Source organism: Arvicanthis niloticus, chromosome 28 (genome assembly GCF_011762505.2).
Source record: "Arvicanthis niloticus isolate mArvNil1 chromosome 28, mArvNil1.pat.X, whole genome shotgun sequence".
Taxonomy (NCBI): domain Eukaryota; kingdom Metazoa; phylum Chordata; class Mammalia; order Rodentia; family Muridae; genus Arvicanthis; species Arvicanthis niloticus.
This window is the reverse complement of record NC_133436.1, coordinates 15,043,095-15,069,162: the sequence shown is the minus strand read 5'-3', so window position 1 is coordinate 15,069,162 and position 26,068 is coordinate 15,043,095. Positions and strand designations below refer to the sequence as shown.

Here is a 26,068-nt window from a genome sequence, read left to right as displayed (position 1 = left end):
AGGAACATCCTTTATGCATGAAACTGTTAAGGAATAAATAAATTTTTAAAATAAAAAGTGTTGTAACGGAGTAAAAGAATAATTAAAACAAGACACCCCAAATCTACCTTTGTCTTTTACATACATATATATGTACACACACATACACACATGTGCACACACATGTACAGACATACACATACACAGATACATACATATACACATGCACACATACATGCACACATACACACACATACACACATGTACACACACATGTACACACACACACACATACCCCACTCTCTCTCAGTCACTCTCAAACACATTTGTATTTATTTGAAATAAATGGCTTTGCTTTGAAAAAGAACCAAATAGTTGATTTAATCTTTATCTCTTGGTGTCTGTGTGGATGGGCCCTTGGGGTGCGGTGTGGTGGGAGGGTCCACTGAAGGAAGTTGCCTACTGTGACTCTGTGTGTGTGGCTTCATGTTGGATAGTTGACAAGAGACAGACGGCTGATGCATTAAGACAGTTATTGTATTAGTTACAATGCCGTTGCTGTGACAAACTACTCAACAGAAATAACTTAGGAAAGGAATGGTTATTTTGGCTCATGGGTTTGAAGGACTTTAGTCTGTTGTCGCAGAAAAGCCTCCATCTGTGGAGGCGTGAGTCTGAGGCAGGGCCTGGTGTCTGACTGGGAGACAGAGAGTGAGACAGAGCCCGTCCATTTGGGTGTAACTTTCAAAGACCCAGCCCCAGTGGCCTACTTTCCCCTGCCAGGCTCCACCTTGGAAACAGTGCCACAAACTGGAAACTATGCATTCAAACTACAAGCTGGTGGGAGACATTTGAGAGTCAAACCACAGAGGCAGTCAGTTTGACTGGTAATACCAGTTCCTGAGGGTCAGCGAGCCAATTCTGGATGGATGGATGTTGGGTGCACAGACAGGCCTAAAGCCCCCAAAAAAGAGATCTGGTCTGAGGTAGCTGCCAAAATATCCCGAGGGGAGAGGTGTCAAAAAAGAACAGTCCACAGTATTAGATTTCTCTCAAGCTACTGCTTGCTTTAATTAGGTCTGTGTTTGTCTTCCTTCTGAGTGTCTGGATATGGATCATTGTTTATTTTCATAACAAAACAAATCTAGGCTTTCTGAGTGATAATGTTAAAAAACAAAACAGCTGCTACAATAGAGAATAGACGAGAAGGAAAAAAGTCAAGAAAAGGAATCCTAAAGGAAAAGTCATAATGGGGCAGGAGCCGTGTGTTTCTCGGGGACCAGGTTTGCCTGGCAGTTTTGACTTGTAGGCGTCATCTGTAGCCTGACCCTACACTTTGCACTACCTAAGCTATGTATTCCTCCAAGGGATTTTTATTTACTTTTTTTTTTTTTTTTTGCTTGTGGTGATGATGGAGCCCACGGTCTCATATATGCTAGGCCATTGCTAGGCCACTGAATAACGTTCCCAGAGAAAAGAAAATAGTGTGTAGCTTTCCAGCCCTCCACTTGGCTATGGTGTCTTGGTTGTATCGTTTTATTCTCTTCCAGTGTTATCACAAAGCCGAAGCTTCCCATCACTGTGGTAAAATTATCGGGTGTTTCACTCACATAATTGAATCGGTTCTCAAAAATTAACTCTATTTCACTACAGTTTTCTCATAAATTATTTTCAAAAGATCAAATATGGCTTGTGAAGGAGCTAGGGGACCAACACTTGCTTTAACATCGGCCATTTACAGACTTATTAAGGGAAATGACAGCTTTGTTGGTTTTTATCTAACGTCAGTTGGAGACTTAAAAGTATTCATTGCTGGTGTTTGGTTAGGGAGGATTTGTTTAGACTGACGATAGCAAACATGCACTTATGAGAGTCTTTCTTCCAATCAGTTTATTGATTAGTCATTTCAGCTTCTTTTGTGTGTTGTCAGAAAAGCCTTGCATTGTGGCCATAATCTCATGCCTCTGCTCTCCTTCTTGGTAAGGGATGGAGTCAATTACACAGATCTGCCATGCTTTATGGATTAGACGTGTTAGTTCAAGAATTTTACCTGGTTTCATGAAGATAGACATCTTCAGTGGATAGCCAATCCAAACAGGAGAGGCAGCCAGTTGTTACCTGACTCATGGCAGTTCTCTTCCCTCTTCTGGCTTGCAAAATACCTGTCTATCAGAGAGAAAGTGAGTCAACATAGTATTTGGTTTAAGTAGTTATTAAATTTTTTTCTGGGGCTTAAATGTGTATTTAGTGTTTTGAGTTAAAATATATTGATGTGTTCTCTGTAAACACCAGAAGAGGTAAACCACTAAAATTTCCTTAGGGTATCAGAATAATGAACCATTTTCCTGGAGTTTGCTAATTTTAAACCCAGATCAACCTTGTTTCCCATTCTATGCCTTTCTCAACTTTTCCCTATTAATAAAGACAGTTTAAAAATAACTACCGTGCTTGGGCACAGTGGTACAAGCCTTTACTCCAGGCAGCTCTCTGTGAGTTCAAGGCCAAGCTGGACTACATAATGATACTTTGTGCCTAAATTTTTCAGGCAGTGTGAGGTCTCTGACCAGTTTCAAATGCACAGTCCTGCTTACTGGCTTTACTGGTCTCTCTTATGCAAGGGATGATGTTAGTTTACATGGTAGCTTTTATAAAATATATCTAAAATAGAGTCTTGGATTTCTTTTAAAATCCCCACCCCAGTCTGTTCTAGTTGGGGATGCTTCTTATTTGCAAAGAAGCAAAATGGCCTGTGTTCAAACATTTTACTTCTTGTATCTTGCCCTTTATGAACAGGGGGTAGAGGCCTATAGGATATATTTCAATTAGTAAATGGACTATATTTTTGCTTTGTTTTGAGAATGGAAAACATGCCATTCCCTTAGTCCTTGGTCAAGACTGAAGACTTCCCCCATGAAATGTTTGGCATTATGCAGACTTCATGTGGGAGCAGCTAGAGAGGTAACTAACTCTACAACCAAGGGCTGTGTTGAGCCACTCAGAAGAGGTAAGGAAAGGTGATCCAGCGTGGACACTTCTGAGGAGTCCAGAAAGGTCAAAAGGCCGTTGAAATAGGGTGAAGGGTAACATGAAGGGATGGGCTTGCCCATGTCCTAGGCCAATGAGAAGCATTTGGTGGAGACAACAAACAAGAGAGGAGAGAGAGAGGATTCATAATTAGAGAACAGGACCAGTCCCTTGACATCCATCAACTCATTTCTGTAGTCTTAGAATAATGATGTAGCAATTATATATGTGTGTGTGTGTTGTGTGTGTTGTGTGTGTTGTGTGTGTTGTGTGTGTTGTGTGTGTATGTGTGTGTTGTGGTGTATGTGTGTATGCTGTATGTATATGTGTGTGTTGTGTGTGTGTATGTTGTGTGTATATGTGTGTGTTGTGTGTATGTGTGTGTTGTGTGTGTTATATGTGTGTATGTGTGTGTTGTGTGTGTATGTGTGTGTTGTGTGTGTTGTACATGTTGTGTGTGTGTATATGTGTGTGTTGTGTATGTTTTGTGTGTGTTGTGTGTATGTTGTGTGTGTGTTGTGTGTGTATGTGTGTTGTGTGTGTGTCTGTTTGTTGTGTGTGTATGTGTGTGTTGTGTATGTATGTGTGTTGTGTGTGTGTCTGTTTGTTGTATGTGTATGTATGTGTGTTGTGTGTGTGTATGTGTGTGTTGTGTATGTTGTGTGTGTATGTGTGTGTATGTGTGTGTTGTGTGTGTGTCTGTGTTTGTGGTGTGTGTATGTATGTGTGTTGTGTGTGGTATGTGTGTCTGTGTTGTGTGTATGTTGTGTGTCTGTCTGTGTTTGTGGTGTGTGTATGTATGTGTGTTGTGTGTGTATGTGTGTTGTGTGTATGTTGTGTGTGTGTTGTGTGTGTGTTGTGTGTGTGTCTGTGTTTGTGGTGTGTGTATGTATGTGTGTTGTGTGTGTGTATGTGTGTGGTGTGTGTGATTATATTTTTTAGCTTAGAGAGGAGGAAAATGAGCCTTAGGGAATGGCCAGCATCCCCTTGCTAGCATTTGACAGACCGACTTCCACCCAGCCTACATCTCTGACTTGAATTTTAGATATTCTGCACTTTATCTGAATATGTAATTAATTGAAGAGCCCTCCTTTTCTCTTCAGAATTCTGAAAAGTTTGATTTAAAATAGTTCTTCTTACAGGGTTTTCTTGTTTGTTTGTTTGTTTTGTGAGTAGTCTGAGAAATCCCATAAAACTCAGATCAAACCAAATGAAAAATCAAAGCAAAGCAAAACAAATCTCACTGAGAGGAACCCTTACTTGGGACTATATATCCTATGGCATTTCCCTAGTGGGGATACTGTCCAGCTGCAGGGCACTTACCTAGCAATGAGAAACCCCAGCCTCCATCTCCTGCACCACAAAACAAAACCCACTGAATGCTGTCCAGCATAGGTCGTGTGATGGGGAGAGGCTTTGACCAAACAATCGCCAAAGCAATAGTCTGAGGCAGAAATTAAGGGTAAGAGTCTGACCTCTTATGTTTCCTGAAATGATACTAAATTTGACCCTTTTACTTCCATTAGGACATAATGACTACATGTGTCCAGCTACAAACCAATGCACCATTGACAAGAACCGGAGGAAGAGTTGCCAGGCTTGCCGGCTGCGAAAATGTTACGAAGTGGGCATGATGAAAGGTGGTGAGTACAGCTCTCTGAGCTGGGGATGTCACTGGATTGCCTAGATGCAGTAGCCCAGGGCTGGCACTTTTGTATCAAGTAGAGGCTTAGTAAATCTCTCTCTATTTTTAACTACTCTTGGTTTTGGTTTTCATTTTTTTTTGGGGGGGGAGGGAACGGGGGTGTCCGTGATACATAGTATTTTCTTTTTAATTAGAAGCAACTAAAACCAAGAATTCTACCATACCATTTAGTGTTTTATATTTCCAAGATAAAGAAAGATTGCGTTTTATATCAAAGACCTGTAGGAGGTACCGGGTAAAGGAGGATTATTCGAAGCATCACAGGGAAGGTGACGCAGTTGCTGTTGATGTATCTAATGGTAGACAGATGAGATCAGGTGATGACTTTCCTCAACTGAGACTTCCATATCGGAGGACAAAACAGCTGCCGTGTCTTCCTTTATTGGTGCATGTTATGGAGGAAATCAGAATTCCAATCAAAAGGCATTGAAGAAGCCTAGTGAGCTTCACCTTCCATAACCCCAGTGTCTCATGGGATGCTGGAAGTGGTTGTTGGGCTGCTGACTTCCAACAAATGCCCAAGCACCCAGGATTTGCCTCACTGCTTGTCTTGTGGTTGCTGGTGTGGGTGCACAGGTGTGCACTCTCCTGGCCCCTTGTGTATTCAGTCTCTCAGAGGGTTTTTGCAGTAGAATTTTCTTTGGGGGGGAATTGTTAAGTAATCCTCAATATGGTTACCTGTATGGTTCTCTTGAGTCCTTGGGTTGGAAATCTGAGCTATGGAACACCGATTCTTCAGTTGGGTAACCTTCATTGTACCGTCAGAGAACGAACACGTACTGCACAATGGATGTCAAGTCCCAGATGCATTCAGATGTCTCCAAGGTGACACCGAGGGAAAAAGAAGCTGGAAGGAATGCTTCTAGAAGTGGATAAAGGGTGTGATGGGCTAAAGTAACAAATCAGATCAGGGACATATGTGGAAGTCAGAGGACAGCTTCAAATGTTGTCTGTCCATTATCATCCACTTGTTTTTTATTTTTTTTCCAAGACAAGGTCTCTCACTGGCCTGATCCCTGGCCTCTGCCTGTCTCCATCTCACCACTGTTGGGTGTATCATTAATAGTTATGCGTTGACAAAACAGACTGACAAAAGACAGTTAAGGGAAAAAGGGGCTGATTTTTTTGCCTCACCCTCATCTATGATGGTAGATTCCATCATAGCAGGGAAGTGAGGGCATCAGAAGCCAGAGGTGTCTGGCCATGATGTAGCCATAGTCAGGAGGCAGAGAACTGTGACTCTTCACAACCAGTTTGTTTCTTTCCTTTTATGAAGTCTAGATCCTTATCTCATGGTATGGTGTTACCCCGGAGTTAGGGTGTATCTTTCTATCTAAATGAACCCAATGTAGAAACTCCTTGGTCATTCTAGACCCTGTCAGGTTGATAGTATTAGCCACCACGTTAAGTTTACCCAGTGTTCACATGCACGTTCAGCTTTTTTCATGTGTGTCCTGGGGGTCAAACTCAGGTCCTAAGGCTTACCAGAGAAGCTGTTTTCCCACTTAGCTATGTCCCCAGTACAAAGGAAAGCTAAGTTTTAACTGATTTATACCAGGACAAAGAGGGAGAAGGAAAACCAGGAGTGGAGATCAAAATGACGGCATAGTTGGCTACCATAGGCTTACCATGACAGATGATTTCATTTCATGGCTAGGATGCGAATTTAGACACAGCATCTGGAATAGTCTCTCAGAGAAGAGTTGAAATGTTGAATTTATGCTTTGTGTGAGGCATGACTATATATCTTAAAACGCAGCTTGAATTTCAGAGGGTAATTAATTCTAAGAATTGAACCGTCCCATCCAGAAAATGACACCTTGAATCATAAATGGATTCAATATTTAAGGACTTCTTCATCTTTCTCTGTACTGTTGGAAAATTAGTCAGGCTTAATTAAACTTACAAAAAGCTTCAAGCCTAATTTGACAAGTGACAGGAATGTAGCAGCTGCATGAAGAAAAGTTCAGGTAGGAACAGGACGGGGATGGTGAATCCAAGTTTCTTCATCGCTAACTTCAGGTAACTTAAGCTGGCATCATTCTCTCTGAAAGATGAAAGGATTGCTTTGTAAATGTCTAGAACGTTTTGAAAAATGTGATGGCACCCATACATTGAACCCGCCTTCTGAAAAATTATTCTATTATTTTTGATCCTATTTGATATTCAGACAGAGACATCCAGGCTATATAAATATAAATATGGTACCCTTGTTTCAGGTCAAGTGAAAAATTCCAATTTACAAAAGCACAATGTAAGGCTTCTGATTTCAAATAGGAATCCAGATATATGCCAGAAGATGTGTCGGGCCAGCTTATGTCCCCACATACCTGTGTACTGTCAGCATGTACTTGTGTGTGTGTGTGTGTGTGTGTGTGTGTGTGTGTGTGTGTGTGTGTGTGTGAGAGAGAGAGAGAGAGAGAGAGAGAGAGAGAGAGAGAGAGAGAGAGAGAGAGCAGAGTATGTGTCCTAGTGTTCTAGAACTTCCATAAGAAAATGCTATACCCTGGGTGGTTTAAATGACAAAATTAATTTTTTCTCACATTACTGGAAGCTGAAAGTCAGATGCTAGAAAATTTGGATTCTGGTGTAGGTTTCTCTGTAGACCTAAGGTATCTTTATATAGCATTTTCTTTCTCTTCTCTGATTGCATGCCTGGTACCACATTTTCTTTCTCTTCTCTGATTGCATGCCTGGTACCACATTTTCTTTCTCTTCTCTGATTGCATGCCTGGTACCCATGGTCAGAAACAGGCATCAGATCACCTGGAACTGGAGCTGCAGATGGTTGTGAGCCTCCATATGGGATCTGGGAATCAAACCAGGGTCCTTTGGAAGGGCAGTCAGTGTTCTTAATCTCCAAGTTACCATCTCTCCAGTTCTGGCTTAATTTAATCTTAATTATCTCCATAAAGTACCTGTTTCAAATATCATTTTGGATGCTTGAGGTTCAATATGTGAATTTTCCTTTTGGGGGTAAAATTCACCACTTTACAGCCTGGCTGTAAGAAAACACCGTAGATCAGCTGGCTCGATTATAGAAACCAGTCTTGTCCTGGTACTGGAGGCTGGAAGCCTGTGGTCTGTTTGGCAGCTGTGGTTTCTCCTGGTGCCTCTCTCCTTGGCTTGCACTCTGCCACCTTCCCCTGTCCTCACATGACCTTCCCTCTGTCCACACACTCTCTTCCTCTTTTTGTAAGGACACCAGTTATACCGGATTAGGACCTTATCCCTATGACCTTGTTTAAGTTTAATTAGTTCTTCAAATGCCCTGTTTTAAATGACAGACACATTCTAAGGTCGTGGGGGTTGGGGGGTTTCAAAATATGAATTCTGCAGGCACACAATTCAACACGAAGTAGTGTCTTTTTAGGGTTCCCCATCAACTGACTTAGGTCTGTCTACATGCACTGAGAGTGTGTGCCTTCCTGGATATATATATATATATATATATATATATATATATATATATATATTTATGTTTTACCATAAAACCATAACCTATGAAAACATTTCATTTTATAAAGTCCTGTACATTTTATAGTCGTTTATAAAGACCTGTATAAAGTGCCTTTTGTAAAGCAGCATCATTTATTGCACAGGATACCACACATGACCATGTGACACTGTGTGTATCAAGCTCTCTTAATAGTCCCCCGAACAAAGACTTAATTTACACTTGGAAGCACAATTCCAGCTAACTACAAAATTTGTAGTTGTAAAAAAAAAGCTGTGATTGAATAGACCTTTCCCACGTCATCCAACAGGTTCACAACAGTCCAGTTTCTTAACCAGGCTAGATATCAATTGGGATATTGCATATTTATACACATAGCAAAAGAATGGATTTTAGAGTAGGACTCCATACACTTACCAAGGATCTATTCTAAAGATCTAAGAGTGTGTGGTTTAGCTACATGGGGAGATGATTTTCAAGTGTTAGTCTGAAGACCCCCATCGTGATTAGATTTGTTCAGAGTACTGTGGTTACATAAGACACAACATCTAGGCTGTGCAGTTGGGACACTTCTCTACCTTAGCACATGTGCTGAACTCTCTGACTTGGTCATTCTTCTTTCTTCATCCTCTCCTCTCTTTCTCTCATAGATTGCTGATATTTATTAATGCTTGTCATTTAGGAAGGTCTTCCCTGTTGCCCTGTGCTGGGTTAGATTCCCGTGTTCTTGTATATACAACACAGTACAACTTTCTGAGAGATGTACTCCCTAGTGTTAGAGAGCTCCAAGAGTCTGTATTCTTCTATAGCTCACAAATTTCAGGCTGATTAGAGTTCTTTCTTTACCCTGTGTAGCACTAAAACAAGACATATGGCAGAGGTTTGAGAAAACTTCTTGCATAAATGAATGAACGGACTCAATCTGTTTGAATAATTATGTTTTTATATGCAAGGTATTGTGGGAAAAAGGGGACTATGCATAAGACCCTTCCAACAGTGTCCTCACAATACAAAGACAACATCTGCATGCAATAGAAATTCAGAAGACACGTTGAAGCTTGACTGTGTTGAAGGATGGATGGTTCAAATTAAAAAGCATCAGAATGGAAGGGAGAGTACCAGATAGTTGCTTCTGGATTTTATCCAACTCAGCAGATCACTTGTCTTGGTTAATGGAAAGGGGGTAACTTTGGATATGAAATCCCAATTCAAACAGAGGCTTCTGCTCAGAGTTGGTAGGCAACTCTGTAAAAGTCACTCTTACAAGCCATGCTGATCTCAGGCGTAAGATGACATAAACAATATCTACTGAATCAGTTTGTCTTGAAGACCACAAATCATAACATAAAAAGATACTTTATAAATTCAGAGTCCTACAGAAGTGTAAGTGATTACATCTCTTCCGTATTAAAAATCCCCTACGTAAGAATTTTATCATCTGCTTGCTGCTTTTTTAGTCTATTTTTCAATTGGTGGTAGATATTGGTAAGAGAGACATGTCTGCTAAGTTAATATATCTAATTCCTTTGAAGGGTCAAACCCTGGCCTAGATATATATATATATATGCCTTTAAAGCCCTTTTGATGTCTATGCTGTGGACAACTGTATGATGAATGAGCTTTGAAGTTTATCCTTTGATTATGGCTGAAATTTACAGAGACTTGTCACAATAGACCCAAGACATGTTGGTGCCAGCATTCTCCTTTTGCAGATGAGGAAATTACCACATAGATGTTGATTGACATGCAGGGTTCATTCACTAACGATTCTGGCTAGGTTCCATCACACCTTGCAATGAAATTTGAGACAGTAGAAGCGGTGAGCTAATGATGACAGTGTTGCCATCCAAATGATGACAGTGTTGCCACCCAAAGCCCAAAAGTATTCTAGAGTGATACAGTTTTTCAATGAGTTGCTCTAATTTATTCATGGAATATGCAGAAGCAGGAGCTTTATTAGAGTTGTCAGTTGGTTGTTCTTTAATGTTTATTATAATGTTTTCATATCTGGAGCATTCTCGGTAGTAATAATGACTCAGGGGATTACATGGGATCAAGCCCCACAATATTTAAAGTGTGAAGAAAAGTTTAAGAAATGTTTAATTTTTATTTCTGCAGTCTATAATCATTACCACTAGACTTTGCTTTTTGTTTGTTTCTTTCACAAAATTCTCCTTATTGTTGAGTGCTTCATAACACAGTGAAATATGATCATATTCATACCTCATTCATCACTTCCAGTTTCCCAATGTGGCCTTCACCACTATGGGTTTTTTTTTTTTTTTTTTTTTTGTTGTTGTTTGTTTTTGACAACCCACCAAGTACGGTTAGTTTTGACTATATATACACATGTGTGGGACACTGAAACCTGTCAGCAGCCACATCCCTAATGGGGGTGGTGGGGAGGTGCGGATGTTTTTCCTCAGCTACCAACTTCCAGGAGCGCCTCAGTAAGCGGTGGGGCTTGGAGATCATGCAGCCATCTTGATCGGCTTGTGAGTGGGTCGTCACAAGGACCGTGAGCTCATAATTTCAGTATCCATGTCCAGAAGACAACACTTCACAGAAGTCTTATCCCCATCTGTTTTCTACACTCTTCCCACCTCAACTTTTGTTCCTGAGCGTGATGGTAGCGGGTTAATGTAGATGTCCCAATTTGGGCTGAATACCTAGTCTCTCATTCTTAGCATAAAGCAAAAAAAATTTTAAAAATGTTATAAATTTATTTTTCATTTCTGTTCTTTTTTTTTTTTTATCTATTTTAACATTTTTCTCAGGTCACACTGGCTTCTATATGTTTGTGGTCATATGTCTTTGTCACTATGATGTCTATAGAATATTCTAACCTTAATTTCTTCAAACTAGAATCCTTTTCCCTCAAAAACGTTTTACTAGTAACTTTCCCCATTTTACCAATACTTCCACATTTTAAGGAATTTAGGCCAAGACTCTTGAGTTGTTCTTCAGGCCTTGCTTTCCCAGAATCTGAACTAGTCTCGCCATGTTTCTGCTCTGCTTTGGTCTGGCCATCCATTCTCCCAGCTTACATTGGAAGCTTGCCTGATTCCGCCTATTTCCATCCAGTCCGTTCCACCTACAGTGGCTACGAGGGCCAAGGTCGCCTGCTGCCTCTCTACTTGTCTGTCAGTCCCCTTCCTGCTCCTTCCACTGTAACCTCAAATGTGTTCTTGCCCGACAGCCCCATGTCTGTGGGGATGAGATGCTTTCTCCTCCTTGAATCCTTTGCTTGCTATCCATATCGCCTCCTCAGGGAAGCTTAGCCGCATTCTATTACGCATGCGCTTGGCTCTCCTGCCTCCTGCCTCACTCAGCGTCCGTGTCCTGTTACTATGTCCCGCCTCTTTATTTTTCTATAGCATTTCTACCACCTAATATATTGTATAATTGATTTCAAAGTCATACATATTAGATGTCTGGCTCGACCAGTAGAAAGAAGGAGCCCGAATGTACAGTAAACCCCCATGCTTGTTTGTGCTTCCCGTGATTCAATTGTCTGCTGTCAATTGGATCCAAAAGATACCAAATGGAAAATTCCATGAATAAACCATTCTTTTTAAAATTTATAATTTTTTTAGAACACCTTGATGAAATTTCACTCTGTTTCCCTTTATCCCGTGCAGAACATAAATCACAGGCTTGCCTAGAATACCTGCGTTGTATATATTGCATGTACAATAGTCACCTGGTAGAAATAAGTTATTATTATTAGATCAATTGAGAAGTTGCAAAGCTTTTATTCAAAGAAAACTGATGTGGTAGCCTGACCCTATGCCACAATGTGTATGTCATTTCCCTCATTTCTTATTATATAAACATTGCAGCTTTCTGTATCATCTTAGAACTTGAAAGAACTCATGAGAACAGTAACAACTGAGAGAGGGAGAGAGAGAGAGAAAGAGAGAGACACACAGAGAGAGACAGAGAGAGACAGAGAGACAGAGAGAGAATGCTATCACATTTACACACTAATCACAGCATTACAATTTATGTTGTTTATGGTGGTTAATTTCTTTAGTTTTTCTCCTTTCATTGCTAATTTCACAGTTCCTAATCTTTAGGTAAGTTTCATGATAGAAATACACAAATGGGTATTCCTAGAGCCCTAGACTAGAGGGTGCCCAGTTTTAAGTATTCTCAACCAATCTGGTCTGTTCACTACTCTAAAAATAATAAGCAAGTGAAAACAAGAAAACAAATTTAGTATTCATAATGGACACACAGGGAGAACAAGGAGATCTGCATTCTCAGCTGTTTTCAGGGATGCTGACGCAGGTTTCAGGTTTAAACAGGGTGGGCACAGGGACAGGTGACAAGCTGCATGTACAGTTAGGCAGCCTCGTCAACTGTGGGTTAGTTGATCATTATCAGTCTTGGTTTTGTGAGGTCTTGCTGATGCTAAAGGGGAAGTTATTATTGCTTGAGGGACAATCCAGTTGCCATCATGTGATGTTTGCTTGTGCTTAGGGGATCAGCCTCTTTTCTTGTCATGGGCCAACAGATCTTACTTATGGGGTGCAGACTCGTCAGACCACAGGATTCTCTTGTTTCTGGAATCCAAGGTGACTTTGAGAGAGAATGAATCAGAAAACAGGACACATTTTCTTCAGTCTTAGAGCAACAACTGGAGAAATCTGGGTGTCATTTCAGGACCTTGTAGAAGCCCACAGTCAGGATGGATGAATGCTTGCTGCCAAGACTCGCTACCTGAGCTAGGCTCTTGGAACCTCCATACTGAAAGGCAAGAACTAACTTCCACAAGTTGTTCTCTGATATCTACAAAAGTGTGTGTGTGTGTGTGTGTGTGTGTGTGTGTGTGTACTTGCATATGCAATAGCTCAATAGCTGACAATCTGTTGCTTATATTAGCCTTGCAAATCTTGAAGATACTTTAGCTTCTCTTAGCTGGAATCTGCAGCCTCAAAGCATAGGAATTAAAATTAATTCAAATGAGTACTCCTTAGTTGGCTAGCGTGCTTACATTTATAATCCAACAGAAACCAGACACATAAGTTGTGATATAGTGAAGGCATCAGATACAAAACACATTCCTTCTATCCTTTTTGAGTTACCCGCTGGGATCCTGCAGGCCCAACAGTGATGTAGCACTTTTTTTTTCAAAAGTAGTCACTCATTCCTTTTGTATAAGCAGGATTTGGTTATAGTGAGTTTTCAGCATCCTTTGGGGGGCGGGTTTTAAAATGTATACCTCAGAGATATGGGAGAATAGTCTACCTTCAACACATCGGAGTTTGTGTATACTTCAGCCAACAAGGAGTAATAGCATCTATCCATTAATAGAATGAAGAAATACATCTCAAAGTACAAGCATGGAATTGTGAATTAATTATGAAGAGTCCTATTTTTCTAATTAGGAGAACATGTCTTCTCTGTAGTTTTTGCTGAATAGCAGAATCTTATCTTGGCCACTAATGGCACACAGTAGGAAGCACCTGTCAGTCAGGAGACTGGTATTCACTCTCCACTCTTGTGTCTGGAGGTGAGCTGGCTTTTGGATTAGGGCATCTTAGAAGACCTTAGTTCAGTTTGTTCATCTCTCCTCTTAAAGTCTGGTCCAGGAATGTTCTAATGATAATGGCAGAGGCCCAAGGCAGGGTAAGTTCTAAGCCCATGTGAAGCTTTTGCCTGATGACGTCTAGTAGTCCACACCAAGTCAAATGACCGAGAACATAGGTTGAATGAGACAGGGGCTTCAGCATTGTGTGGAACAGGTTGAAAACCTGGCTGCATTTGTTTTATAACCCATCTCAGCCAAAACCTCGATGCTTTAAGTGTTTAGACTGTAAAATACCTGATACCATTGAATATTGGAGATCAAAGAGTGTGTCCACCTCTGTTCAGCATCAAAGAATCCCAAGTGCAGCATGCACACAGCTTCCATTGGGGGGCAGAATGCAGAGATGTATCTTAATGTATTCAATTTTGTCTCACACATTTATTGAGTAGATATGACAAGGTAGAAAACTCCAGGAATAGTAGAGGTGTGATCGATGGCATATTTTCAGATATTGTAACTTTCACCAATTTATTAAGGTATGAGTTTAGTGTATGTATATGTTCGTTACAACTAGTTCTGAAAGGGAATTTAAAAGCCAATTAAATACAAATTTATTTTCATCCTTTGGTAAAAATTCACAGTATATATAAAATACTTTTAAAAAATAAGCATAGTTTTATTTTCTTGGTCATAAATTAGAAGAGAAATTTAAAATTTTTAAAAAATTTCAGTTGACAAACTCTTTTTATTTTCACTTTATCCTTAATTTTTTTCTTTTATTTGTTTACAATTACTATTGGTGTGAATGTCTGTGTGTATGTGTTTGTGTTTCTCTGTGTGTGTGATTGTAGCTGTGTGTATGATATGTGTTTGTGCAGCACATGTATAGTCATGTATGAGCAGACAGAGGACAAGTCTGTGCAGCCGGGTATCTCTTTCTAAGATGGATTCCAGAGATCGAACTCAGATCATCAGGCTTGAATGGCAAGTGCTTTTACCTCGTGAGCCTCCCTGCCGGCTTATCTTAATTAATTACTAAATACTAATTGCGCACATCAAGATATTTTGAAATATATACACATCTGTGAAATGGTTAAATCATGGTGATTAACACATTATCTCACAGTTTGGAGTCAGAACGCCCACACTTAATTCTCAAGTATTCAGTACACTGTTAATTTACTTATTGCTGCCAATTTTTTTTTTTTTTTTGGATAAGTCTCTTGTTGTCATTCTGTTGTTTTGTACCCCATGGCTGTCATGTCTCCAACATCACTTGTTCACCCTTGCCCCTTGTAGGTACCATTGTCATTGCCGCTTCTGTAACTTGGAAACTTCAAGATTTCATTTGCAAATGAAGCTTCATGCAACTTATCTTTTTGTGTCTGGCTTTTATATCATTTTAGTAATCCCAAGTACCATCCACCTTTTGCAAATCTTAAGTTTGTTTTTTTAAAGTTGTACAGTTTTCCGCTGTGGTATCTGTATCATATTTTCTTTGCTTATTTACCTGTAGGCTCAGAGTTTTTAAAAATCCTATTTTATTTAAAGCTCTTAAACGCTTTAACCTCTCTTCTAACCCACCGACCAGAGCTAGGGAGAGAGAAGGTTAATAGGAAAAGGGACCCGTTTAGAAGTTGGAGCGATTCCACTCTTCATAGTCAGGATACCAGCAGTCCAGTTCAATAGTAAACAACAGACACCAAACATGAATCAGTAGCTGAGGCACGATCCAGCAGAAACAAGGCTCCACCAAGTCTGCACGAGTCAGTGGAAGCACCTAGAATCAGCCAGAATACCATGAGAAATTCTTTGGGGTGTTTCTTTCTAGGAAGTGGAGATCCGCTATAAAGTAAAGACTGGTGACCAGGGAAGTGTTGCACAGAGTAATAATGCAAGAGCATCCTCTCACCGTCCGTGGGGTTACATTTATATTCTTCGAAACACCACGCGAGTTTTCAGCAAAACACCACGTGCCCTCTCACAAGACAGATTACAGAAAGACATCACGTGACATAACTGAGTTGTTAAAGTAACCAGACATTCCCACTTCACTCACCGAGTTGATACACACTTAGGTAGAATACATGCATCGGTTATTAAAAATAATACTTCAAAGGATCTGGGGGATGAAGATTCCTTTTGATACATTGTTTCCATTCTTTTGGATGTGCATCTATTAGTGGAGTTGCTGGGTCACATGACATGTCTCTCTATGTAAATGTTTGAGGAACCTGCATATTGTTTCCCATAATGGCCGCTAACAATTTTCATTCTCAACAGATTCTACACGTTCTATCCATGTTCAGGCCAATATTTCTTATCGTTCATTGCGTTGCTGACAGTGACAACAATAGTCTTGAAATGTCATTTCATTGCGTGTTTAAATTCTACTTTCTTGATGGTGAATAATCTCGACCATTTTAAAAATCTTTTTTTTCCCCCCCGTGAACTGTTGACCATTTTATTCTTTAGAGAAATGTCTCTTGAGGACCCTTGCTCGGTTTGGACTTGAGTTAGCTGTTTTCTTGTTGGGGGCGATCTGAGCTCCTCATGTATTTCTGAGCCTAACCCATTAGCAGACTCATAGTTTACAGACATTTTCTTCTATTCTGATGATTCCCCGTTATACTGATTTTTCTTTAATTCTACTAAATCCTTTTAGTTAAATGAAATCCCATTAGTCTACTTTTATCTTCATTTCCTGAGCTTTCAAGACCATATTAAGAAAACAAATCGCTGTCTAGACCAGTGGAACTTGCTTCTTCATATTTTTTTTTTTCTAGTAGCTTTTCAGCATCAGGGATTCAAGTCTTTACTCTGGTTGAGTTGATTCTTATATGTGCTGAGAGTTAAAGTTCTATTATTTTTTTCTGCACGTGGATATCTGTCTCCTTAGCATCGTTGTTGAAGAGACTGCCTTTTCTCCATTTCATGTTCTCTGCACTTAGGAGGAAAATCAATTGACTGTAAATACATGGATTTGTTTATGAGTTATTTGATTGGTTAGTCAGTGTATCTGTTCATATGAAATTACCATGCTTTTGGGATTACAATACCTTTGAATTCAGTGTGTTGTTCCAGACTTGATCCTATCTTCAAGATTGGCTTGAATATTTAGGACTTTCTGTTTACATATGACTTTTAGGATATATATATATATATATATATATATATATATATATATATCTCAAATAGTCTTGAAATTTTGATTCAAATCACATCGAATCTGTAAATCACTGTGGACATTTTAACAATATGGATTTTTAAAATCCATGAACATTGGATATCTTTTCATTTACTAATATCTTTCTCAGTTTGTTTAATTAACACATAGTTTTCAGTGTGTGGCTTTTTTTTACCTCCTTGGATAAATGTGTTATCTTTTATAGCTAGCCTAGATGGAATTGTTTTCTTGGATACCTCATTGTTATTGCATAGAAACACTACCACATTTTTTTTTGATAGGCTCTCATGATATAGACCAGGATGGCCTGGAATTCACCATGCAGTTAAAGTTACCAGATCTTTTTTCCTAGAAGGCACAAAATGAGATAATTTTATTTGTATTACTATCATTACCATTTTAAATCACAGGATTTTTTTAATCAATGATTTATTTACTTCACTATTACAGCAGCTTCCCCTCCATCCCCCCTCCCCAGTCCCTCCCTCTTATCTACTACCTACTCCTCCCATTCACCCCTCCTCCTCTTTGCTTCAGGAAAGGGGAGGAGTCAAGGATATCAACCAGCCTTGGCATATCAAGTTTCAGTAAGACTAGGTACATCTTCTTCTTTTGAGGCTGGACAAGGCTGTCTAATTATGAGAAAAGGATCCAAGGGCAAGCAATCGGATGGCCTTCTCTCCTCAGTCTTCTGAGTGCTGGGTCCACAAGCACATGTCACCACACCTAACTCACACTGGGTTTTTGTATGATAATTTTGCATCCTAAAACAGCACTCAACATGCTTATTCTTTCCATCTTTTCTGTGTGTAGTATGTAAGGTTGTCTATATATAAAGCAATGTAAAGTGTAAACAGGGAGAAGGTTTACTTTTGATTCATCTTTCTACTGTCCATCCATCCACCCATCCATCCATCCATCCATCCATCCATCCATCCATCCAACATCTATTTTTTACTTAATTTGTCTAGTTAAGACTTCCAGCGCTATGGCGAATAGAAATGAGAAGACTTGGGATTCTTGCTTTGCTCCTAATCTTCTGGAAGGAATATTCCAACTCTTTATGACTGAATATAGTTTCTGTGGGTTTATAGCACACAGCCTTTAGTGTTTTGAGGTAGATTTCTTCACTATTAAATTCATTGAGAATTTTTATGAAGAAAGGCAGCTAGGCTTCCTTTTATGAAGAAGGGCAGGTTTTTTATCCATTGAAACTATTATATATCATTTCTCCCTTATTTTGTCAATGTAGCATGTCATATTTATAGGTTTTTAAGACATCTGGGACAATGTATTAGTTATTTAAATATTTGGAGAGTTGTTAGCAAAACTCTTGGGTCCTGAACTTGTATTTTATAGGTGACCTTTTGATATTGATTCCCACTTCCGACTCATCATTGCTTCATCTTTCATAATTCAGTCCTGATGATTATGTGTGTCATGAATTCATCAATTCCTTCATATTATTCAGGTTTATGGGCATGTCCTTATCAACAGTTTCCTCTGTGTTGCTGTGTATTATGTGCAATTTTCTATTTTCTATTGGGTCTTCTGGCCTTTCTTCCTTATCTAGCTAATACTGTTTATCTTAAAAATCAACTCTTAGTTCTATTGATTTTTAAACATTTTTTTTCTAATCTCTATTGTTGTTGCTCTGGTCTTTATTGTTTTGCTGTTCTTAGCACTCCAGGGCTTTGTTTGTTCTTTATTGTTTAGCTTTCAAACGAGTAATTTCAGGCTGTTAAGAACCAACGTACTTCCTATTTCTTTCCATCCTTCCCCAAACCTCTCTCCCTTCCATTTTTTCTTTCTCCTTTCTGTTGTGACACAGATATTTATTTCTGTTTCAAATATATCTCAGACTTGCTTTTGTTAGATCCTATAATTTTTGGTATGACGTATTTCCATATTTTTGTCTGATGACTTACATTTTTCCCCTCTTGAACTTTATGTCTCATTAAATAGTTAGGAGCACGTCATTTAATTTTCATGTTTTTGTAAATTTTCCAAAAGCCCCACGGTGGCTGATTACTGTTTTTATGCTACTGAGGTTAGAAAGAAAATTGGTGTGAATACAGTCTTGCTAGATTTGTTAAAGCTTGTTTTATGGCCTGGTGGATCTATCCCGTGTCTTGTGATGGATGTACATTCTGCTGCTGTTAGACAGATGTTATATGTTCCTCTCTTTGGTATAATTGTGCTAAAAAGTAGCTCATAGTTAAGCTTGCTTTGTTGCCTTTTCTATTTGGATGAAATATTCATTGTTCAAACCTGAATATTAAGGTTTCTTGTATATTACAGCTGTGCCTTTTTTTTTCCCTGACAGATTGATAGTTGTTTAATATATTTAGGTTTTTGGGTTTTGGTTTATACTTATTTACGATTATTTCATTATATTGATGAATTGACCCTTTTGTCACAAAACTAACTTCTTTTTCAGCTTTTTAGTTAAAGTTGATTTTATTTGAGGTAACTACCCTTGCTTTCTAGTGGCTTCTGTTTTCATGCAAGGTTTCCCTCTACTCCTTCAGTCTGTTGCTGCATTCTAGGTACAGTGAATGTCTTGCAGGTAGCATACAGTTGGGTATTTTATTTTTGTTGTCCATTATGCTATTACTGAGAAAATGACTATTCTCAGGTCATTAGACCTGGGAATTTTATCCATTTGCATTCTGAGAAGTAAGACTTACTAATGTTATTTTGTTGGTTGATTTTTTTGATCCATTGTTACTTTTCCTCTTCTGACTGTCTTTTTTTGTTATTGGATGATATTTTTCTTTAATAGGATGCTTTAAATATTTCCCTTTTTGTCTTCTGATACCCATCATAGGACTTTTGCTTTGTGATTTCCATAAAATATTTGAAAACTTCTTGCAGTTATAATTGACTCTTCTGAAGATTGATGAAAAATTTTCTACTTATTTGAGTTTTTTATTTAGAGATTATTTGATTTGAAGAAGGAAAAAGGATCTTCATTTGCCTTTTAAAAATTGTTAGATTTTTCTCTCCCTTATTGTATTTTTACTTATGTGTTTGCATGTATTTCTGTGTATATATATGACACAAGTGTTGTGTAGGTGACCAGAAAGCATTTGGTTCTTGGAAGGTGGAGTTACAGACAGTTGTGAGCTGTCTGATGTGGATACTGGGAACCAAACTTGGGCCCTCTGAAAGCGCAGTTAAGTGCTTTTACCTGCTGAGACATTCCTCTAGCCCTATGAACAAAGAATTTCATTTTGCCTTGAATGTTAAAAGAAATACTGGATTGTCTCAAGCATGAGTATGATTATCTAAAGAGTTCTCTCTTGTCCTTGCATTTTTCCTTCATAAAATTAATTGGTGTTTTGTAGTGTAGAATTATTCTTTCTGTGGTTAGAATCTAATAGATGATCAATGATTGGGAGCAATACTATGAATGAATTGCTACTTTTGAACTCTATAAATTGAAGACACAGAGAAACTTCTTATTCTTATTTTTTCCCCAATGGCTACATCTAGGATAATGACTTGTTTTTAGAGTAGGAAAAAACTCAAGGATAATTTAGTTCACTTCATTGTTTGTCAGTTCATTGTTCTCACCTGGGTCACACAGCTAGTTAACTGCTCAGCCAAGAAACCAGATTGACCCATTCCTGGATCAATGATTTTTTTTTTTCATTGTACTAAATGGCTTAGCTGACCTGTTCATGACATAGATCGGCATCAAAGATAGATTCATGCATAATAAGTTATTAATATCCACAGATGAAAATTGTGCCTTCCGGACACAGTATACTACACCATAACAAAAGCATTGCTTACTGGATTTGGCTTAGTTGTATAGAAGAGTTACTACTATGTAGGAATATAGAGATTGTGGTAGGTAGTTTAAAAGTACTTAATAGGAATATACTTTTAAAAGGATATTTGCTCCTTTAGGCCAAAGGTCATCTTTTAGACTAGGGGTCCTGATTATTGGTCAATATGTGCCTGGCCCTTTACTTACTGCCTAGGAACCTTTAGAATATTACTTCACTTTTATTCACTATTTTGGATCTGATATAATTCAGCTCTCAAGGGTCATGTATTGGTGGGCAGGCTTTCTGTGTAGGAACATCGAGTAGAGCTTGCGGGGGGGTGGTGTGGAGGGGATGGTGAAGTCTTGGAGAGAACTGCCCTCAGAAGGAATTGACATAGTTTTGTGAGAGCCTAGTTATTATTATTTTTTCTAAACAGAAAGATTTGTCCCTCCTTGCTCTCTGGCTTCCTCTCATATATACTCATGGTAGGATGTCATCTTCCGGGAGGTCATGGGCAGATACCAGACAATGGGGTCGTGTCTCTGTCTTAGACATTCAGCTCCAAAACATGGAATAAATACTCCTATTTTATAAGATTCCAAGATTTAAAAAATGTTCTTTTAATCATGGGAAATGAACCAATACATGCTAATACTATTTGCTTTTGAAAAAAATGAAGGACCAGGATTCAGTAGTCTCTGTGATGTCATTCAGATTTTAAATTTTATGTTTTTATGAGTTAAGATCAGATAGAGACAAGGAAAAGATTGTTAATATGAAGATATATATACATATATATTATACATAATATATATATATTCCCATATGGTTTTACACATCTATCTATCTATCTATCTATCTATCTATCTATCTATCTATGAAGATATTCATGATCATCTTGCTATTTCAAGCTAAATTTAATAAACTATCAACTGAAGATACATGCTAAAATGATTTATATATGGGGTGTGGATATCTCCTGAAAGCAGATTGTGATGCAGGTGAATCTGATGCCATCATCACCTGATGCTATCACCATCTGATACCATCACCACTGCAATGAGAGTACAATGAGCAGATGGTCATGATGTTGCCACAAATTATTTAGCCACATTAAATGAAAGAATTCAAAGGAAAAATTTGACAAGAGTCTGAGAAGATAACTAAATTATTTTTTACAAGACATGTAATAATTATGTAAGTTTTGAGTTTCAAGATCTGGTGGAACTTTCTAGTTTCTGCTGTCTTTCTTCCCAAAGAGTTTAATATAGGGATTATCCAGAGGTTTGTGAATAAATACCATAGAAACAAGTTCAAACACTGAAGATCTAGTTTATTAGAAACCACAAAAACATGTGCTGTTCCTTAGAGGAATCCAGGGTCAGGATCAATGTGGTAGTGGTGGTAGTGGTACCTGGAGGTAACCAGCCTATTGGTTCGGTTTCTGTGAAATACATGAGGAAAATACAGAATTGCATTTAGCTTTTTAGACATTTAAAAGCTTGATTCATTAGACTAATGATTTTACATTCATTTCATATTTATATGTTGACAGTTTTACTTAGATTATTTTAGTATACAGTAGGGACTATACCCAAGATTTCACAGACACACACAAAACAAGGGCTCAACCACAGAGCTATGTCTTCAGCCTCTTTTTGGAAAATTTGCCATACCTAGTCCAACTTTTTATTCTAAACTCATTTACAGACAACCTTGAAGAGCATCTAGACAGAAAAGTGTTGGAGAGACAAGTGAATTGGAGATGTGCTCAAAGTGCAAACTTGAACAATCAAACCATGAAAAGAGACCATGTAAAGAGATGACCTTTGTTTCAACATACCTAGGATTAAAATTTTTATGCTGTCTCAAGTCATTCCATGATACAAGACCTTGCTCCCAGGGTCCAAGTGAGACCCTGTGCCTGGGCATTTTAATTTGTGGTTTCATCTTCTCCCTAATATTCCTGGGCATAGATGGTCTTGTGAGGTTTAAGTCCTTGCCTCTTACATATGCTTCAGTTTTCTTGTAGACTTTAGTCTTGTAGAAAGCATGTCTGTGTAGAAATATCAAATGCCCTTCAAAGGTACTCTGAAGGTCAAAGCATGAACCGTGTTTGATATTTACCAATAAATATGTGGATATCAAGTAGTAGTGTTGGTGTAGGGTATTGATCTTTACTTCACAGAGAAACTATCTGTATTAAAATTTGATTATCCTTGAGCAAACATATACATGTCTTCAGGTCTTGCTTTCATTATTTGTCAAATATGAATAACGATATGATAATATTATGGCTGCTTTGAGGTGGTTGTGTCAGAGACTGTAGAGCCTTTAATATTTTATCTAGCTTACAGTCAGTCCTCCCTGTAAGTTGGCTATGGTTTGTAATGTGAAATATAGTTAAATTTTACCTTTTGTACTTAATCTAGTCTCCAAGTAAAATGCAATTGCAGAATACTATAATCCTAATTAAATAAGTATTACTAAGCAATGAGTCTGCGTTCTGCTCCAGTTGAAGAATTGATGGCATATAAAATTAGGCACATTTCCCTGAGGCATCTACAGTGCCGTCTCCTCCATCCTTCTTCTCTATTGTTTTCTACTTTCTGAATCACACCTAATTTGTTTCTTCCACATTCTCTCTCATTTCCTAACAGAGCCTTTGCTGGGGCACGCAGATCTGTTTATTAGCTACAGAATATATTTTCCTGTTGCATACAGACCTTCAACCAGAAATTAGTCATTATCATTTCATTATTTGGAATATACTTTCTTGCTTGCCAATTCCCATTCCTGAGCTGGCTTAGGAGTCCCCAGAAGAGACACGCATCCACTTCTGAACCATTGTAATCCTCTTGTGTTTAATAGGAGGGTGTCCTGTGCTGTCAGATCCCGGTGCTAAGCCAGGTGCTGAGCTCTGTGTTTTACCACTTGAGCCTTGCTGGACACATCTGCGTGGTCATGTTCATCTGCCACTGTGTTAGGTTGCTAGGCTCATATCCCGGTTCAACCTCACCTGCCCTCAGTCCTGTGTCCCACCTCTGTCCCTGATCTGTGACGCACATTCACCTGCATCAGGTTTGGTTTGGGGTTTGGAGGCTATTTTTTTTTTTTTTTGGCTAATCAATTTCATGTATTTTTCTGGCTAATCAATTCCATGTCTATGGTCTTTGCTCTCAGCTAGTGGAGGTGTGCCATCCTCTCTGTTTGGAACCATCCCGGCTGTGGATAACGGAGAATCTGTTCAGCTGGCTCTGGGTCCTTTGTGCTCTCCCACAAGTTGACCACTTGGTTTTACACTTTGTTACTGAGTACCACCTTGAATGCAATATAGACATCACTTTCTATACACCAGATAACTAAGCCAAGCAAACAGCTCGGTATTTAAAAATGCACTTATTTATGAAAGTATAGTTATATGTCCTATAAACACGAATAGAATTTTTATTTCCAGAGGCAGCTCATTGATTATTCGTGACACTGTTATAATGGTAAATGTTTCAGTAATAAAGAAAACTGGAGGGGGGGCTCATTTATGATACTCTGTAACTAAAGAACTCCCTGGACATATAACTGTTAAGCTGATCACAGAAGTATGACTGAAGGTTTTTTCCTCCCCTCTCATCCTCTCCCCTCCTCTCTTCTGCCCCCTATTTTTCTTTCCCACATTTCCCCTGCAATTCCAGCACTGAGAATATGCAGACAAGATAAACTGGCTAGCCCACTGTAACTGAATTATAAACTTCAGCTTCACTGAAAGACTCTAGGTACAGAGTGATTGATGAAGACAGCTGATTTTGACCTCTGGCCTCTACATGCATGTGCGCACAAATGTCTGTGCTATGTTCCTTCACACACGCACGCACACACATACACACACACACACACACACGCATGCACGCACACACACACGCACACACCACCATATATGTAGACATACATACATATACACATAACAACAACTTGTATATACACGCATACATGGATAAAAAGAGAGAGAAATAAAATAAACTACACTAATTAAAAGAAACAGATTTTATGGAATAAAAAGAGCAATTCCACAAATCATGTTAAAGTTGGACTTTCATGTGATTGGGTTATTTTAATGATACTCAAACTACCAGGGAAGAATAGCGTTGTTGCCTTTTGTCACTCATTGTAGACCTTGGTTGGAGCAGTCCTGGCTGTAACATTTTCTTGTTGAATCCCATTTTTATTTTGCTGCAGCTCCTGCTTTCTTCTGCTTATTATTTTGTCTCGGGGGGTGGGATTGGGGAACTTTCTGTTTACACTATGCACAAAGAGTCTGAATAATTCTCTCTAGGATAATAGTAGTTCCACCATACAGTGTTCGATTATTTTTTCCTGCGAGCAGCTAGCCACTCTTCTGCTGGGATAAATCATCTCCCTCTACCTGGCCTCTCTCCCTCTCCATGTCTTCCTCTCTACGTGTATGGTGTCTTTTCTTTTTTGTTCTTTTCATTTTGAGACAGAGTCTAGTTATGTGCCACCACACCTGCTTCTAAATATGGTTCTAATACTTTAAATGAAAGGCCGAAGAACGTCCTAAGCAATTTCTTTTACAGGAATTTATTTAGGAATAACTTGTTCTGTTTGGTCTAAGACTACAGTTCTCCATTTATTCAGTCCAGCCCTTTCCCAATTTAAATGGCAAATCAAATGCCTGTGGCATTAACTTGTTTCACTTGGAGGCACAGTTTACTTCCAAAGACAGAGTCTGGTTTGGCGCTTTTTAAATTGGTAATCAGGCCCCAAATGCCTGCTTCTGTCTTGCCTTGCGTTCTGCAGTTGAACCCACCAGGAAAATGGCAGAGCGAGCAGCAAGAATAGGTGACGTTCTGACTGAAGTGTAAATAAAAGGGTTGGAGGGCTGGGGGATTGCTTGGTGGTACAATGCTTGAGTCCTGAGCATGAGGACCTGAGTTTGATTCCCCAGGACCCTTGTGCAAGGTTGGGCATCATGACACAAGCTGACAATCCCAACTATGGAAGGATGGGAGGTGGAGACAGGGGCATCCCTGGAACTTGCTGGTAAGAAGCCTACGTGGTGAAGCTCTAGGGAAATGAAGGACTGAATGTCAAATAAAAGAAGTAAGGCACCTGAGGAACATTCAGGATCTTCAGTTGTCATCTGAACTCCTCCCACCCACTACACACACATGGCGACAGGATTTTCTGAAATGGAAAAAAAAAAAAACCTAAAAAAACAAAATAGGCTCACAAAACAACAGTACAATGCCCAGGAACATAAGCCTTATAGTTATTAAGACTATAAAAAAAAATCAAATCAAATAAAGTGCCCAAGGCTACTTAAAGTGTTCATGCAAGAGAAGGCACCGTTAGTTGAAGGAAACCTAGCTACTGCCCGTGGATGGAG

General features: G+C 38.9%; 1 protein-coding gene across 9 annotated transcripts in view; it reads left to right on the top strand.

Moving 5' to 3' along the window:
* The window catches only part of Esr1 (estrogen receptor 1), a 371,567-nt gene that overhangs the window by 177,760 nt on the left and 167,739 nt on the right, over positions 1–26,068 (top strand). For 8 of the 9 annotated variants that reach the window (XM_076926762.1, XM_076926763.1, XM_076926757.1 and 5 more), the window contains one exon: positions 4,530–4,646. In XM_076926762.1, coding sequence (XP_076782877.1) covers positions 4,530–4,646 — 117 coding nt within the window. The remainder of the gene's footprint in view (positions 1–4,529; positions 4,647–26,068) is intronic. The other variant, XM_076926756.1, reaches the window with a different exon arrangement.